This window comes from Crocodylus porosus, unplaced genomic scaffold, assembly GCF_001723895.1.
Source record: "Crocodylus porosus isolate Cpor-Errol unplaced genomic scaffold, CroPor_comp1, whole genome shotgun sequence".
Taxonomy (NCBI): domain Eukaryota; kingdom Metazoa; phylum Chordata; order Crocodylia; family Crocodylidae; genus Crocodylus; species Crocodylus porosus.
Window position 1 is genome coordinate 98,305,013 of NW_017728886.1, and position 15,933 is coordinate 98,320,945.

Here is a 15,933-nt window from a genome sequence, read left to right on the forward strand (position 1 = left end):
TAAAACCCCTGCAGCATCTTGTGTATTCAGGGTCCCCCATTTCAAAATGGCAGTGGGGGCACTTTAGTTCGTTTGATGAGCTTTAGTTAAGGCACCCCGGCTGCCATTCTGAAACACAGGACAGTGAATACATGAGACACTGCAGCACACTGGAGCATTCTGATTAGAATGCTCGATTAATCGCTTTGATGCATTCTGATGCATTCTAACCAGAATGTGTTGGAGCATGTGTGTAGGCACCCCAAGGTGCTACCTTAACCTAGTTTTAAGCACTTGTTATGTAGCTCAAATTTACAGTTCTCCAGGACAGGATTATCTCAGATCTATGTTACCCAGCTCGTGTTACACTAAGCAGCAGTGGGCCAATCTGGGCCAGCAGTGGAGGGGGTGTGGGTGGGGTATTTACACTAAGGTGTAGCCTAGAGTGGCTCCTTCCCTGCCTGCTCCCTTGGCATATACAGCATGGACAGCCACAAGTAATGGGGGGCAGGGGGAAGCCTGGAATGGGAGGAGAATTCTTACCATTCAGTCCTTCAGGTCTCTGCCGGCCTGAATTTTGACAGATCAAAACTCAATTTAGCACTAACACTGATCAACAATTGTACGGCTCAGTGTAAGGTGTAAGAAGGCCCTATCATGGCTAACTATCAACTGCCTCTATTTAGTAAAGGAAATGATAGTGTAGTGTTTATTGCATCATGCACAGTGACCATAATCTTCTCAGCACCCCAAAATAGTCAGGACAGGGGTGCCTGCTTCATTCTGCCCCCAGGCCAGATCAAGACAGCAAGTCCTCCTCACAGAGTACAGTTAATGTAGCTGTTGCTTGCTTCCTGCTAACAACACTCATCCCCAACAGGGCTCCACCAACTATCTCTACACTTAATCCAGCTAAAAGGAAGGACTATAACCGTTGAGGTTTCCATCTCTTCAAACATGGAGCACTTTACCCCCATAGTCACAGAATGTCATATCAAGCATTCCTTAGTCAACCTATGTCTCATGATGGGGGTTTCACCAAACATTTGATGCAGAAACAGGTTCATCAGAGCTAAATGAAGACCAGCCACAATTTTAAAGAGGCCATGACACAAATTTACCAGGTTCTTCCTAGATTACAACTAAGTAAGTGAGAATAATGGTACTATGTGTTGTGAAAATCCTTGCTCCCCTACACCTTCCAGCACAAGGGAAAATAGCCTATGTCCTCATTCCTTACCCTGAGAAGGGACAAGGAAATTAATTTTCCAACGTAGATGAGTGGTCAGATGAACACTCTTTGCTGGTGTCTTTTATTCACAGACAGTGAAATTTATCCCTGTTCAGAAAGTTCACAGAGGACCTACCTACACAGGTACCATTTTTGTTACAGCTTTGGATAGGAAGATCACATATAATGACATGTAACATAATTACATGTGTAATAATACAATGTTTTTTCTTCAGGGCCTCAAGTTCTTAGTTATGTAGTTCATGCAATGATAATTTAAATGGTACTTCTTTGAGCCGACTGCAGGATCAGGTTGAAATAAAAAAATGGGTGGGATTTTTTAAGGGAAAAAGCACAACTGAAAAATTGAGTCTTCACTGAAGTTACCTTAGTAATTTTCCTGATTCACTGATTATCTGTAGCTAACTATTCAGATAGTTTTCTGTAGTCATATCTTTAAGAATGGAACCAGTATAGAATTCACCCTTCAACAAAGTTTATCCAAAGCTAAATGAAATCAATAGGAATTTTTTAATCCAGCATTAGCTTTAATAAATTCTGAATTAAACCCTAACAAAACTAATACTAACATTTACTATTCAGCACCTTAAAACTCTTTATCTTCCAAATAATGTCATTAACAAATATGATTTTCAAGATTCCAACATTATAGGAGAAACTGAAGTACAAATGCAGCCAGTGATTCTCCCTAGTAAAGGTAATAAAAACATTGGAAAAAAAAGGATTTCTTTTTTATTTAAATCAGTTTTTTTAAATTTAATTGTAGGATATGTTAATGCTCAAAGATACCATCATGGAATAGGGATTATAATTTCTAATTATACATTGTTTGAGGCAATATGTTCACGTAACCTTTTTAGAAAAGTTGTATAAATAACTCACAACAGACCATGGATTATATTATGGACCCAATTTTATGGGGTTCCCAGAGGCTCCTCTACATATTAGTAAAGATTAAAGAAAACCACTCCACCCAATGGGACTCCATGCTCACTCTATAAGATCACATTAAGCATCTCTGTGATGCTTAGTTTCATTTATCAAAGTGTGGATTTGTGTCTCCAGAGATAACAACCGTGTTAAGAGCAGTATATGGAGATAAGAGATAACAGACCTGATTACCTACTCATCAGCCCTATTGTCTCTCCGCAAGTTTGAGTACACAGAGTCAAGTCGTTACCTCTCTCTAAAAGTGCAAAATTTCAATAAGTTAAATGAATAGAGTGGAGTAGATCTGGGCAATAAGAAGTCTTGAGATAAATGCAAGGATGGAGGGGCAATAGAAACAAAAGAGAAACATTTTGAACAGAACGTTGTTGAAATTGCAAAAGACTTCCTTAACTACTACTTTGCAGCAGCTGCTCTGAAGAAAGCAGGACGAACCAAACTAACTCTCCCACAAGATGTACAATGCAACTCAATAGTATATTATTTTGAGTGAGGTTTTGAGTGAGGTTACATCAAACGACAAAAATACAGTTTTTGCAGAAAGCAATGATTAAATTGAGGCTTCCTGACCAGTGATTTAAATCATAATTTATATTAATTTGATTTAAAGTAAATCCACCCTGCTGAAAATGCAGGTATCAAATGTAGGCGTGCTTAGTTAAAGAGCGTTAACATATGTGTATATACAACCTGTCACTAACTTTAGTGCCAGGTCTGCCCAGTAACTAGGGGCATGTGGCAGGGCAAATTGTTTATTAAATAAACAGGCTTGTTTATTTCAAACTCAGTGTCTTTATACCTATTCTTCACTTCCATGTGCTCAAGGACAGCGAGGTCTGACAGTTAGTGGGGAGGGGGTGCAGGAGAAAGAAGTTGGTGGGGGACAGAAGACAAGGTGACCACCTGTTGCCCATATCTTTATTTTCCCTGCCGTAGCAGTGGGAGGGGGACAAATTCAAGGCAAACCTCTAATAATTAGATTCTATACCTGGAACCTAATTATTGGTAAGGATTATCTTATATTCAGGGTCATCTTGTATTCAAGAAAAATGTGGTATTAAAATGAAAGACATCCTATAACTGCTGGAGATGATCATGGTATTACTTCATCAAATTCATTCTCAACTGATCTTTTACCTATTAATAGTGTCACTGTGTCTTTTTTTAGTACTTTTTTTGTGCTGGTTTACACTGTATTGCCTGACACAGTACAGACATACATTATACTAATTGGATTATATCTGTCTACAAAACTTAATTTGCACTTCTGAGCACCCTTATCTTCTTAGGGTCTCAGATCATGTATTCACTTCATAATCATAATAACCTGCAAGATGAGTATTATTATGATAGTAAAAGTAGGCACAAAAGCCATAATCTTGCCAAGTGCTCTGTATGGGCAGACCTTTGTGTTCATCCTAGGTTTAGATATTTGATCAGTCAAATAAAGTTCAGGCAATTGATTGGTTAAATACTGTTAACAAATTATAAAAAAATCACCAACAGATCCAAATAAAAAACAGGAAATAAATACAATAATGCTTTGTTATTCATATACAAAATATGCAAAATATATAGCAGATTAGAAGCCTACTTCAACCCCAAGGATTCCTGCATTTCTAAGCTGTAAAACGCTAAGTCAATTCATACAACAGCAAGTACATGCAGTTATTAATTACTCAAACTGATGGATTTTTTTCCCCATTCCAGCAATTCATTTTAGAAAGATACATTAATTCATATTTTATATTTTTTGACTAGTAAACTGCATCCTCAATACCTGTCTGGGAGTGAAACTGTATCAAGATCTGATAATAGATCCATTTAGATGGTATCACTAGGTCTTTATTTAAGGTAGGAAACTTGCTTATGCTGGCTTTACCTCTCCTCAATAAATGCACCAATATACAGGTTGCTAACCATTCCTACAAGGTTCTGTGCTTTTTAAAATTCCCATTAAATTATAAGTCCTTGGCACAAGACTTGAGCATATCTGAAAGCACCTCTCAATCCCCTGCCAACCTGTTGGGTTGTTGCGTAGCACAAGAACCCCGTCCTAAATCCAGACGATACAGTTTGAAGTCCTCTTGTGGAACATTCACTACAGTTTACACTCAACAAGGAAGCAGCTGCCCCTGCCTGAGACCTTCACCTATGAAATAAATCACTATGAATGAAGAGTAGACTAGTACAAAGGTGTATTTATTTTAAAATCATTTTCCTGAGTGGAGAGATGCCCAGTGGCAGTATTATTGCAGCTCAAAAACATACCTTAAAGTTTAGAGCTAAATCTTGATCTACAGTCTTCCTTATGAATTATAGTAGCACAAGAACTATGGTAGGTCTGAAAGAACATGCCACTTGGAATTCATATCTATCCTATTAAAATTCTATGAAATGCTATTAATATTCTATTAAAATATTCAAGAAAACTAAATACTTGTGTAAGAACAGACACAAAGTCTTGGTTCCTACTCGAGAAGGTCTGTGCTGGGCTCAGTCCATGAAGGAACTCACACTGATATTATCAGCATTTTTGTATAAATACAGATAGAGATCTGCATATTACCATTAGCTAATTTACAGCAAGGTAAAATATCCTGGGACAAACACTGGTTTCAACTTAAGTCAGAACTCCAACCCATAAAAGAAATTTGTCCTGCTTGGGAAAATAATCACCAGCTCAGAAAAAGTGAAGTGAATGCATAAACTTTGCAGCACGGTCTTAATATCAAACAAAATATGCAGTCAGGCAAATGGTAGAAGTGAATTCTGGAACCAAAGGCCCCCATTGTAAACACCCATCAGCCAATCCACAGGAGTTGCTTAACCCAGGTGTTGGGATGCAACCTAAAAGGAAATACTGCTTATGAAACTCAGGATCCATCCGTTAGAGAGCTCCAGTCTTAAAGCAAAATCCACAGACCACTGGTTCCCAAGTTTGGGCAGCTGGTCACTTTACCCTCTTTACTCCCAGCAGACAAAACCAAATTACAAAAGAGCTAAGACATGCTGGGTGTGTCTACACGAGACACTATGTTGCTGTAGCTATGAGGTATGGCAATGTAACTCGTTGCTACAGCAATGCAGCATCGGTGGACATGGACTGTGATGCTAACACTACTACACAGTAGCAACGAGCTACAGTGCAGCAGCTTGTTGCTACTGTGCAATAGGGTCAGAAACAAGCCACGCATTGCTGGGACTGTGCAGTAAAGACAATAATTGCACAGTCATTTTGTATTTGCTAAATGACAACTGTGCAGTAACAACTGTGCAGTTGGACACACGTGTAGATGCACCCACTGAATGGGAACTTATTACTGCTTTAATTATAACAGGCATGTTATGGGAGAGATGCTCTGGTGTAATCACAAATAAGAGGGGCAAGTAGATTGACAAATTAAGTAGGCTAAGTATGCTGTCTACCTTTTAGAAAACCTGAAGACCCTGCCTGCTATCTGGCTCTGTAGACTAAAAGGTTCACCTTGAATTGCACCAGGAAACACACTCCGAGCCAATACAATCATCTAAATCTTGGAATTATGTTCTATGTACATAGAATAGAACAAAGCAGGGGGCCTGATGTATACTGTACTTGCCAAAGTTTCTGAGTGCACTTTAAGGGCAGCGCTAAGCAGAGAATTTCAGTTTAATCTGGAGGAAACAAAGATGTGGATCGCTGGAATGTGGTATACATTTGTGAAGAAAGGTCACAACCTTGTACGCAAATGGAAATGGAAAACCAAATCCATTTGAGAACTGGCATTACTGCAGAGTAAATACTGAGCATATCACTTTTGTGATAACATGACCTGGATTTTGGAAGTGATCTCTGTAGCATATAAAGGACAGATATATAGCTTCTCAAGTTGCTTTTTGTAATATGACCTAACCCAGTTCTTCTAGGAAATTTCAAACAGCTATTTACAATTCAAAGCATTGATCTATTACAGTCAGATGGTTACTGCAACATTTAGCTCTGTGGGTTATGACAGAGGATTTGCTTTTTTTAAACTGAAGGGCACTAGTACCCAGGGCTGTAGACAACCCACATGTAATTAGGTATGAGGTTTCTCAGATTCTGTTGTCATCTGTTGTCATGAACGACAGCAAATAAAAACACCATCCACACCTGACATGATTCAGTGCTAGACAACCACGTGCTAAAATTGGGCATAAATTAGTATTTCAACACAATGTTCTCTAATGTACATTAACATTATTACCAATTTTTAAAATAACTTAGTATTAATAGATAAAGATGTAGCAGAGCTGAAATACACATGAAAATGGAATATTACTTACTTGCTTTTTCTTGTAGAATCCCTTCTTGTCACAGTTTGGAATATGGAATCCTCTTGGACTCAAGACATTCAGGATCTTAAGGTGGTTTAATGTGTCTTCCATTTCTCTACGGCAGGGACCCTGTCACAATGAACACTTTTAGAAATTCCCTTGCTCAAACTTTGTCTCTTATCATCTTATTATTAGTAAATGTGTAAATATTAAACTCCCCAACCAAACAACTCCATTAATATATGTATAAAACAAAGGTGACAGCATTGCGAGGATAAATGTTGGACAAATTTTAGCAATGAAAAGCACTTAGAAAACCACTTTTAAAAACCCTGTCTCATAGACTAATTAATTACTCCTCAGTACAGTCTCTTTGAGGTAGGGCAGCAAGCATAATTAGTTCAATTTTATACCTGAGAGAACTGGAGCAGAAAGTATAAGTGATTTACCAGAGGGCAAAGAGGCACTTAACATCAGCAATGGGATTAGCATTAAGGAATTACTGCCTACAACTCTTGCTTAAACTGCACATCTGCATGTGCATATTATCGACTTATTCTACCAGCTCAATTTTAAAATGTGGACCTGAAAGAATTCCTTGCATGAACACATAGTTTTAAATGTTTAAGTAGCTGTATCAACACAAAGACTTATTGGTGCAACTCTCAATTAGTTCAAGTCAATGATACTCATATTTTTTAGTAACATTAATACTTTGCACACATAAGGTGTCTTTCATCTGAGGTTCTCTATACATATAGACTCAACAGTTTTGCATAAGTTTAAAATTGAATACTTTGTTTGGCAAATACCCTCTTTACAGTTTTCATATATTTGCTCTCAGTATCAATCTCCTCAACTCTGAACAAGTTCTTTAAATTGCTCTTATTGGCAATTCCTTAAACAAACAACCCTCTTCAGACAAACTGACTGCAAATCCTACACTTTCAAAGATTTGTTTCTTTGTTAGGTTTACAAAAACAGCAAAAAATTTAGAGTTGTTAATAGGCTTGAAGAGTTAGAAAGATCAAGAGTAAACATATGCATAGTTATAAAGACATTTGTTTACTAAAGGTCCAACATTACTCAGTGAGAATAAGGCTGTGCAATCTTTACTCATGCAAGCAGCTTGCTTAAGTCCATAAGTCCTCTCATATTAGAAAGGATTACACATGTAAAAATCCTGGCCATACTAAACTCAATGGGAACTGAAATCAGTGGGTATAGGTGCTTAATTCATTGTGAAAACCCCAACATTAGTTGCCTATCGGCATCATTAGACAATGATTAGACGGGCTTCTAAGGCACTTAAAAAATCCTTATGTGTGAAAGCAAGAAGCGAGATACGCAGTTGAGTAGTCCTTATAAAAATGTTTCTGTTATTATCTATATAGGTCCTAGGAGGATTAGTCATGGATCAAGAGTCTATTATTTTTTTTGTACATTGATCTTTCTCTCTCCACCCTCCCCTCCCAATTCCCCAACTTTTTTTTTTAACTAGCACATTCCAAAACCAAGAAAGCAACATGCTTTAATTGGAATATCTGGCTCCTTTGACTTCAGAGACTGATTTTTCTGCATATTCAAACTCTCTTGCAGATTTTTCTTATCTCCACTTACAACTCTCTACCTTGTCCAGGTTTATATCCTTCTTTCTGTAGATGGAAAGCTATGTGTAGATCAGTCGTGGATATTGTGATGAAGTGCCAAAGTATGCCAAGTAATAGTTTGTATGCCCGTTGCCACTGACATGATCATAACCAGGTTGTCTAAGAGTATGCCCTGCTCAAATCCCTTCTCTCCAGGTTCCCCTGCAAGTCTAGCCAATAGTGTATAAAGGGATTAAGAAAGGGTAGCAAGTTGTGTCTTCCTCAGCCATTATCTGCATTTACACTGCCTTAGAGAAATCACCACAAATCTAGATACTGTTTTGTGTGCACTAGAAAAATCCATCAAAAGCTAAGACCCAGTCCCATGCTTTCCATAATTTTCCACACAGCACATACTTAAGTTATTGCACTGAGTGCAAAGTCTTTTTGCTTTTTTGCATGACACTTCCTTTTTCGCCTGTGTGTAATAAAAAATAATCAATGGACTATACTGCATCTGTTCATACTGAGTGCAATTTGTTCCCATGACAGGTAAAAGAAAGACTTGTATGGCCAGATACTATTTAATTAGGCACCTAAGTGTATTCCTATCTCACCCTACTCAACCACCTGAAAACTGTTAAGGCTAAAGGTGAGTAAGATCTTCTTCTTCCTCACTTCTTTTTCATGACTAAGTTCTAAAGATAAGATGATAGCATGTTACAAAAATAGAAGCATTAATGAATTTCCAGGAACTGCAGTGATATGGAATAAAAATCACTCAGGCATTTAACAGGTGGAGTATGATCCAACCCTTACTTTCCAAGAATCATTATTGAAAGTCATATTAAAAACCTCTCCCCCTCTACTCTCAAAATCTAACCTATATGCTCTACTGGCTTTCTGTATCTGCAACTCCAATAGTTCTACTTACTGGTCAAAGAGCCAGAACTCCTTAAAAAGCTACAACAATCACCATCATAAGGGTTTCTATTCATCTCATCAAATGTACCATGAAAAAGGGGGGGGGGGTGTAATGCAATGCAGGTATCTTTTTGGGTTATAAAAATACTTACATATTCAGTCTCTTGTTTGGATTCGGAAGAGAAATTCAATGTATCTGTACTTTGTGAATCATATTCCACTTTATAGCGCTGAGTATTTTTGGCTTGTTCTTTCCTGATGACATCTATTTTGGTGTGGTGTTGATGAGATTTGGAATCTGACACTCTGTGAGAGTTGGGAATAGCTTGATTCTCTATGCTACTGGCGTTCTGGTCTTCTTCTGAATCACTGGAATTTCCTTCAAATAAAATAAATTCAATAATGATAAAAATTAAAAAAAAATTCAGCTGAGAATTTGAAACTCAAGAGATTATTAAAAAGGGTGTTTTTTTCTCTTTAAAATACACATAAGATAGGGATGATCCAGTCTCAGGCAGGGTTTGGACTAGAAGACCTCAGAGGCCCCTTTTAGGCCTACTTTTCTATGATTCTATGAAATATTCACAAATAATTTGGTGCAACCTGTGCAGAAATGTCTTTATTACTACCTACTGATTATTTTAAACTTTAACTGACGGTTGCTATTATTTGTACATTTTTGCCGTCTCGTTAATTCTTTGGAAAACAATTTCATATTCTGAATATGATTTCAAATAATTTTAAAATTAGATATCTAAATTAAATATACTTCCAATAACCTTATTTTGAATTTTTCCCACCAGAAGGGGGCAGATGTACACCATGACTCAATCATTTCCAGAGTCTGGAATGGATTCAAAAATCTGTTAGCAACTTGAAGGGTGTGAGACATACAAAAAATTCAAAAAAATAATTCTGTCCTATAGCTGATCCAGTTAACATTTATTAAAGAAAATGTATTCCTATCATGGTCTTATGGTTTCTAGTACCTTGTATGATATTCAGCTTGTCTTCCTTAGTCAGCTAATTAACAAAACAGTATTTATAAATTTAATACCACTACTTTGGCTTTAATTGGCATTATTACCCTTTTTTATTTTCAGCTGTTATTTCTTAACTGTATCCCACATGCCACAGAAACTGAAAAGTTCAGCAAGTTTTTTCCCCTCTTAACTGAAAAAAGTTTTCTGATTGGATATGAAATTTATTTCACGATTCTGAACACAGCACTTTCATCAATTCTGCTATGGTGGCAAAAGACAAACATTTATTTGCTTTTCTATGTGCTTGAGTTTAAAAATTCTTTATTTCCTCAGTACTTATATGGAAAGTAGATGGAGAAGAAAGTGCCCCCAAACACTGTAGACGTACAATGTTTTTGTAAAGTCTAAAGAATATGTCTATACCAAATTTCCACCTCTTACAGGACTCTTCTCATGGAACTGCATTTTCTCTATGGTATTTTTTCAAAGTCTCATCTCCCTATCAGCTAATTCACATTAACTTTTGCACTGTAGCACTTTGGCAGATGGCTATGTAAACTTAAGAAAAATGGAAAGAAAGGAAACTGCTCTTGGAATGCACAATAACTGATATGCAAAGCATAAATTACTTTTAACTTCCTTGATTCAATGACATACTAAAATTAAACCACAAAATCTGTATCAAAATAGCGCTGGAGGGTTGACTAAAACCCAAAAAACAACAAATTCACTGTAAAGACAGAAAGCCCATCCTAACACACCCACTGAGATTAAGCATTTCAGCACATATGGCAGTACGGTCCCTGTAATACACAGGCACAGGAAGTCAGATCAGAGGTAACAATCTTGGTGCCTGCCAGTGGTTTTAGCCTAGCCACTGCCAGCAAAGGTCATAACGGACCAGGAAAATCTAGCTCCCAGTACAAACGGATTAAGGAAGCTTAGATCTGAATTCTGAATTTCCTGATCTGTGTGGGTTCAATTCAGAATCTCAGCAGTATTTCATATTTTTGTGTTTTGTTTTTTTTAACAGGAGTTTTTTTCTCATTTTTCTCTCAGTGAAGTTTGTAAAAGACAACATAATGGAACATAACAGATCTGACTTGCCTAAATGTAAAACGGCTGTCTGATACGTTTTGTAGTCTTTGCAAGTTTTTAGAATTTACCCTGCATGTACAGATTTTTTAAAGGTACATTACGTAACCAGTACATCACAAAGGCCATTTCATAGTTCTAATAAGCTGTCATAGCAATCAGTATATATATACTGACAACTGAAATTCACAGTTACTACTTGCATGTTTTTATAATGTAAAGGCATGCTGCATTGCATCACTTTGTTCTGCACAGCTGTTGCCATGTAATATATTCATCTAAAACCAGTATGAAACAGTCATTACAATTGGAGAGCTAGATTTTTCTTTTTTAAAAGTAGTAGAAAGGTCTCAAAAAGTTATGAATTGTTTAAAAGCCAAAAAGATCTAGCTTGAGCAAATTAGTGGCCTTGTAAATTTGGCCTGAATATGACAATGTAAAATATGCAGCTCTATAAAAGCTTTTAGCACTCCCTGTAATTTAAACACAACACAAAGGATTTTACATGGTGTTGTAGCTAATTCTACACATGGGAAAAGATTTGATCCTATTCTTAAAGAGCTTTCTGGATGCTAGGGTCTGGACTTGAAATTTGGATTTAGGATTGAAACTTTAGGAGAGTCTTAAAGAGACAGGCACTTCATGCAACTCATTTCTCACTCCCTGAATATGAGCACTCAGCCTTTATTCCTTGAATGTGAACAGTAGGAGACTTTCTTTGCGCATTTTACATGGGCAGCATTCCCACTGACTTCAACAGGAGTTTGGGCTGAGTATGGAGCACACAAATACAGCTTTAACATTTTAACTCTTTAGGCTAAGGTTGAAATTGACTTCAACTTGGACTCAACAGTTGAAATCCATCAGCCCTCCCCATCTTGGTTAGTTAGAAAATAAAAATAATTACAACCAATCATTACACTGTGCCAAGTCCCACACCGTTGGAGGCAGACTCCCCTCATTTTGGAGTTATGTTAAGGCAGGGTTAACAGTATGGAGTTCCAGGGTGGAGGCGGCCATGTGTTTCACTGAGGTTTTTAACTTGACTCTGCAGTTTTTGAGCGCTTCCTTATTCAAACTGTCACAGCTTGGGAGCAGTGCGGAAATAATTATAGGAAGGCATCTTGTGCTTTTGTAGCAGCCAGCAAAGGGCACCCTGGCTGCCACTTCCTCTCACACAGGGAAAGAGAGGCCAGCCAAAAAAAAAAAAAAGAAAGACTGCACACATTCTAGCAGAAAAAGGCCAGGCTGCTTCCAAAAGAACAGCCGTCCAAAACCTTTTCCCAGGCTTTCCTGGGAAGCATTTGTTCCACGCTCCACACCGATTTGGCCAGTGCCATCTGGGCAGAGCAAAGCACGCGCTCTGGAGGTGCCTCTCAAATTTCCCTGGCTGTGGACATTCCACAGGGGCCTGCTCACAGCAGCATGCTGTTAACGCTGCCCCTCACCAGCCACACAAGGGGGATGGCAGAGATGCCTTCTGCCCCTCCTGTGTGTGCAACAAAGGGGCAGATGGTATTTGTTTCTGCTCAAGCTTCTGGCCTCCAAATGCTTTGTTCTAACTGCTGATCCCTCTCTTGGCAGGGGATACCAATGACCCCATCTCTTGTTGGAGGATGCACCAATGACCCCCTCTTTTATGCCCTGCTTTTACATTTCCCATTATCCTAGATCCGCAGTATCTACTGGGGGCTGTTCCTTCCTTCGCCTCTTTCTAGGAATTTTACAACTTGATCACTTGGATCTGGACACCCAAGGCAACCTCACTGACTTTCCAAGCCAGCTGCCCCATTATTAGCCCTCTCCCCTCTAATTCAGTTATTTATTAATTTTCTCCTACATGCCATGGGAAGCAAAACACTGGATCTGGTCGCCCAGAGGGGTGGTGGAATCTCCATCTTTGGAGCTTTTTAAGACTAGTCCAAGCCCTGGCTGGGATGATCTAGCTGGGGATGCTTTGGGGTTGGCCTAGATGGCCCCTTGAAGTCCCTTTGTGGTTCTTTGGGGGAAAGAGTTATTTGCAAGCTTTTGGGCACAACCACTCTTCTTCAAGCATTGGGAGACTGCTGCTGTTAAGAGTAGGCTCAAAGTTCTTTGGGTAGATGTGATCTCTTTTATTAGACTGACTCAAAAAGCTGGAAAAAAGGCAGACAATCTTCTTTGGCTAAATGTGATCTCCCTAACAGCAAGTCTCTCACTGCCCAAAGAAGGGTGCTTGTGACCAAAAGCATGCAAAGAACTTTCCCCCAACTATTTAGTTGGTCTAATAAAAGAGATCCCATCTACCCAAAAAACCTTGCCTGCCTTTTTTTCCCAAGTATTTGAGTTGGTGTTGGTCTAATAAAAGAGATCACTTCTACCCAAAAAACCTTGCCTGCCTATTTCCTTAGACCAACACAGTTACAACCAACCCCCACCCCCCCAGGTTTATTGGGTAGATGTGATCTCTTTTATTAAACCAACACTAACTCAAATAGCTGGAAAAAAAAAAAGCAGACAAGGTTCTTAGGGTAGATGTGATGCCTTCTATCAGAGCAACTTGAATAGCTAGAAAAATTCTTCTTCGCCAGTTTTTGGATAAAAACACCTGGAAGCTGGCAAAGAAGAAGACTCTTTCCAGCTATCTTGGTGTCCAGATCCAAATGATCAAGTTGTAAAATTCAAGAGATCACATCTACCCAAAGAACCTGGTGTGCCTTTTTTCCAACTAGTTGAGTGGGTCTAACAACAGAGATCACATCTTCCCAGAGAACCTGGTGCGACTTTTTTCCAACTAGTTGAGTGGGTCTAATACAAGAAATCACATCTTCTCAAAGAGCCTGGCGTGCCTTTCTTCCAGCTATCTGAGTGGGTCTAATACAAGAAATCACATCCCCCCAAAGACCCTGCTGTGCCTTTTTTCTGGCTAGCAGAGTGGGTCTAATAAAAGAGATCACATCTCCCCAAAGACCCTGCTGTGCCTTTTTGTCCGGTTAGTGGAGTGGGTCTAACAAAGGGGATCCCATGTCCCCACAGAACCTTGCCCGCCTTGTTTCCAGCTCTCTGAGCCGGTGCTGGTCGAATCAAGGCGATCCCACCTCCCCCAGGACCCTGGCGTGCCTTTTCCCCAACTTGCTGAGGGGGTCTTAAGGGAGGAGATCCCACTACCCCCCCCCACCTCCGCCCGGGACACACCGTCCGGCCCCCCGGCTTACCTGCGGCGTGGGGCGCGGGCAGCAGGAAGGTCCTGAGGCGGGCGGCCGCCGTGGCGTTGGTGCAGAGCCCCCGGCCCTCCAGCAGCGCCTGCAGGGGCCGCGGCTCGTCGCGGCGCGGCTGGCAGCTGAGGCCGGCGCCGCAGCGCTCGCTGTACACGCCGCACGCCTGGCCCAGCCGCAGCGCGCACGTCAGGCAGCAGCCGCAGCCCGGCTCCCGCACCCGCTCCGCACACTCGGGCGCCAGCGGCTTGCACTGCTCCAGCGCCCGCGCGTCGCACGGCTCGCACCGCACCACCGGCCCCGCCAGCGCCAGCGCCAGCCGGCTCAGCAGCGCCAGCGTCGCCACTGCCCCCTGCACGTCGAGCCGCGGCACCATGGCAACCGGCACGGGGGGCCGGAGCGAGGCGAGGCGCGGAGCTGCGCGTACACACACACACGCACGCACACGCGCGCCCCCCGCCGCGGCACAACCGCGGGCACGCAGGGGGTGGGGAAAGCCCGGGAGAGCGGGGCTGAGGCACAGCCACGCACCACGAGGGCGCAGGACACGCACGCGAGAGCCGAGCGGGGAGGGCCGCAGCTCCCCCTCCCCAGAAGATGAAGGCTTTCGGAAGCTCCGCCGGCCACCAAAAAATTAAAAACAAAAAACAACAAGCAAAAAAACCTTTTATCTTCCTCCCTCAGGATCCTCCAACTCCCTTGGCTTGTCACTATTTAGCATAGAGATCGCGGGGGTTGGTTGCTTTTTTTTTTTGCCACACGAGAATGAAAAAAAAAAGATTAAAAAAAAATCAAGATTTCAAAAGGAAGAAGTCCTCAGCAAAGAAGAAAAAAAATATATTAAGAAGAAAAGAGTGGATCCAAAACTGACTGAGGGGAGAAAGGAGAAGAGAGGGTTGGGGGACAAGAGGAGAGGGAGAGAGAGAAAAAAATAATAATAAATGAAGAAAGCGAGTTCCCCTCTTTTTTATTCTCTTTGTTGCCTGCTATTTGCTTCTACTCTCGGTAACTCTTGGCTCCCATCTGTTCTCTCATGCGGCTGAAGGTCTCGCCTATATAGGACCCCTGCTTAGGACACGCCCCGGACTATGAATAATGAACAACTGTGGCACTGCAGGAGCAGGGGAGTGACTCTCCAAATCCAGATTTTGGTTCAGAAAGTACTGTAAAGGGGAGGGGGAAGGGGAGGCGGGTTAAAAAAAACCCCTCAGACTTGTGATTTAAGTGCATTTCTTGGAAACCTCCTTTAGGAAGAGATGTGCTGGAACCCCTTTGAGAGGAGAGGCTACATCATGTGCCTTTTGTTTCAAGGAAAAGCGTTCCCATTCCCTCCCTCCTTGGCGCTATGAGGGGGGACACAAGCAAAGCTCAATGAGAGTGCGCTTTTCTTTCTTTTTTTTTTTTTTTGGATTCCTGTCTATAATCCTGTCTACATCGGAGCTGATTGAAAGCACAGACAACCTGGGAGGCGTGCCTTTTCACACTCACGCACTCAGGTTTAGGACATACTCTTGGAACCTGCTTCCATCTCACATGACAGTTGCAAATCCTTGAGAAAATTGTCTGGAGTATATTTATTTCTCTTGGTCTTTTTTTTTCCTCTCCCTCTCTCTCTCTCTGGCACTGGAACATGGTACTTTCAGTGCAAGTGATGTATGACTGCTTCCTCC

General features: G+C 40.6%; 1 protein-coding gene across 1 annotated transcript in view; it reads right to left on the reverse strand.

Annotated features, from left to right (window-relative positions):
* The window catches only part of IGFBP3 (insulin like growth factor binding protein 3), a 20,643-nt gene extending 5,051 nt beyond the window's left edge, over window positions 1-15,592 (reverse strand). The window contains exons 1-3 of the mRNA XM_019539505.1: window positions 14,264-15,592; window positions 9,144-9,370; window positions 6,488-6,607 (exon numbers count right to left, since the gene is read on the reverse strand). Coding sequence (XP_019395050.1) covers window positions 6,488-6,607; window positions 9,144-9,370; window positions 14,264-14,639 — 723 coding nt within the window. The 5' untranslated portion in view covers window positions 14,640-15,592. The remainder of the gene's footprint in view (window positions 1-6,487; window positions 6,608-9,143; window positions 9,371-14,263) is intronic.
* Window positions 15,593-15,933: the final 341 nt, after the last annotated feature.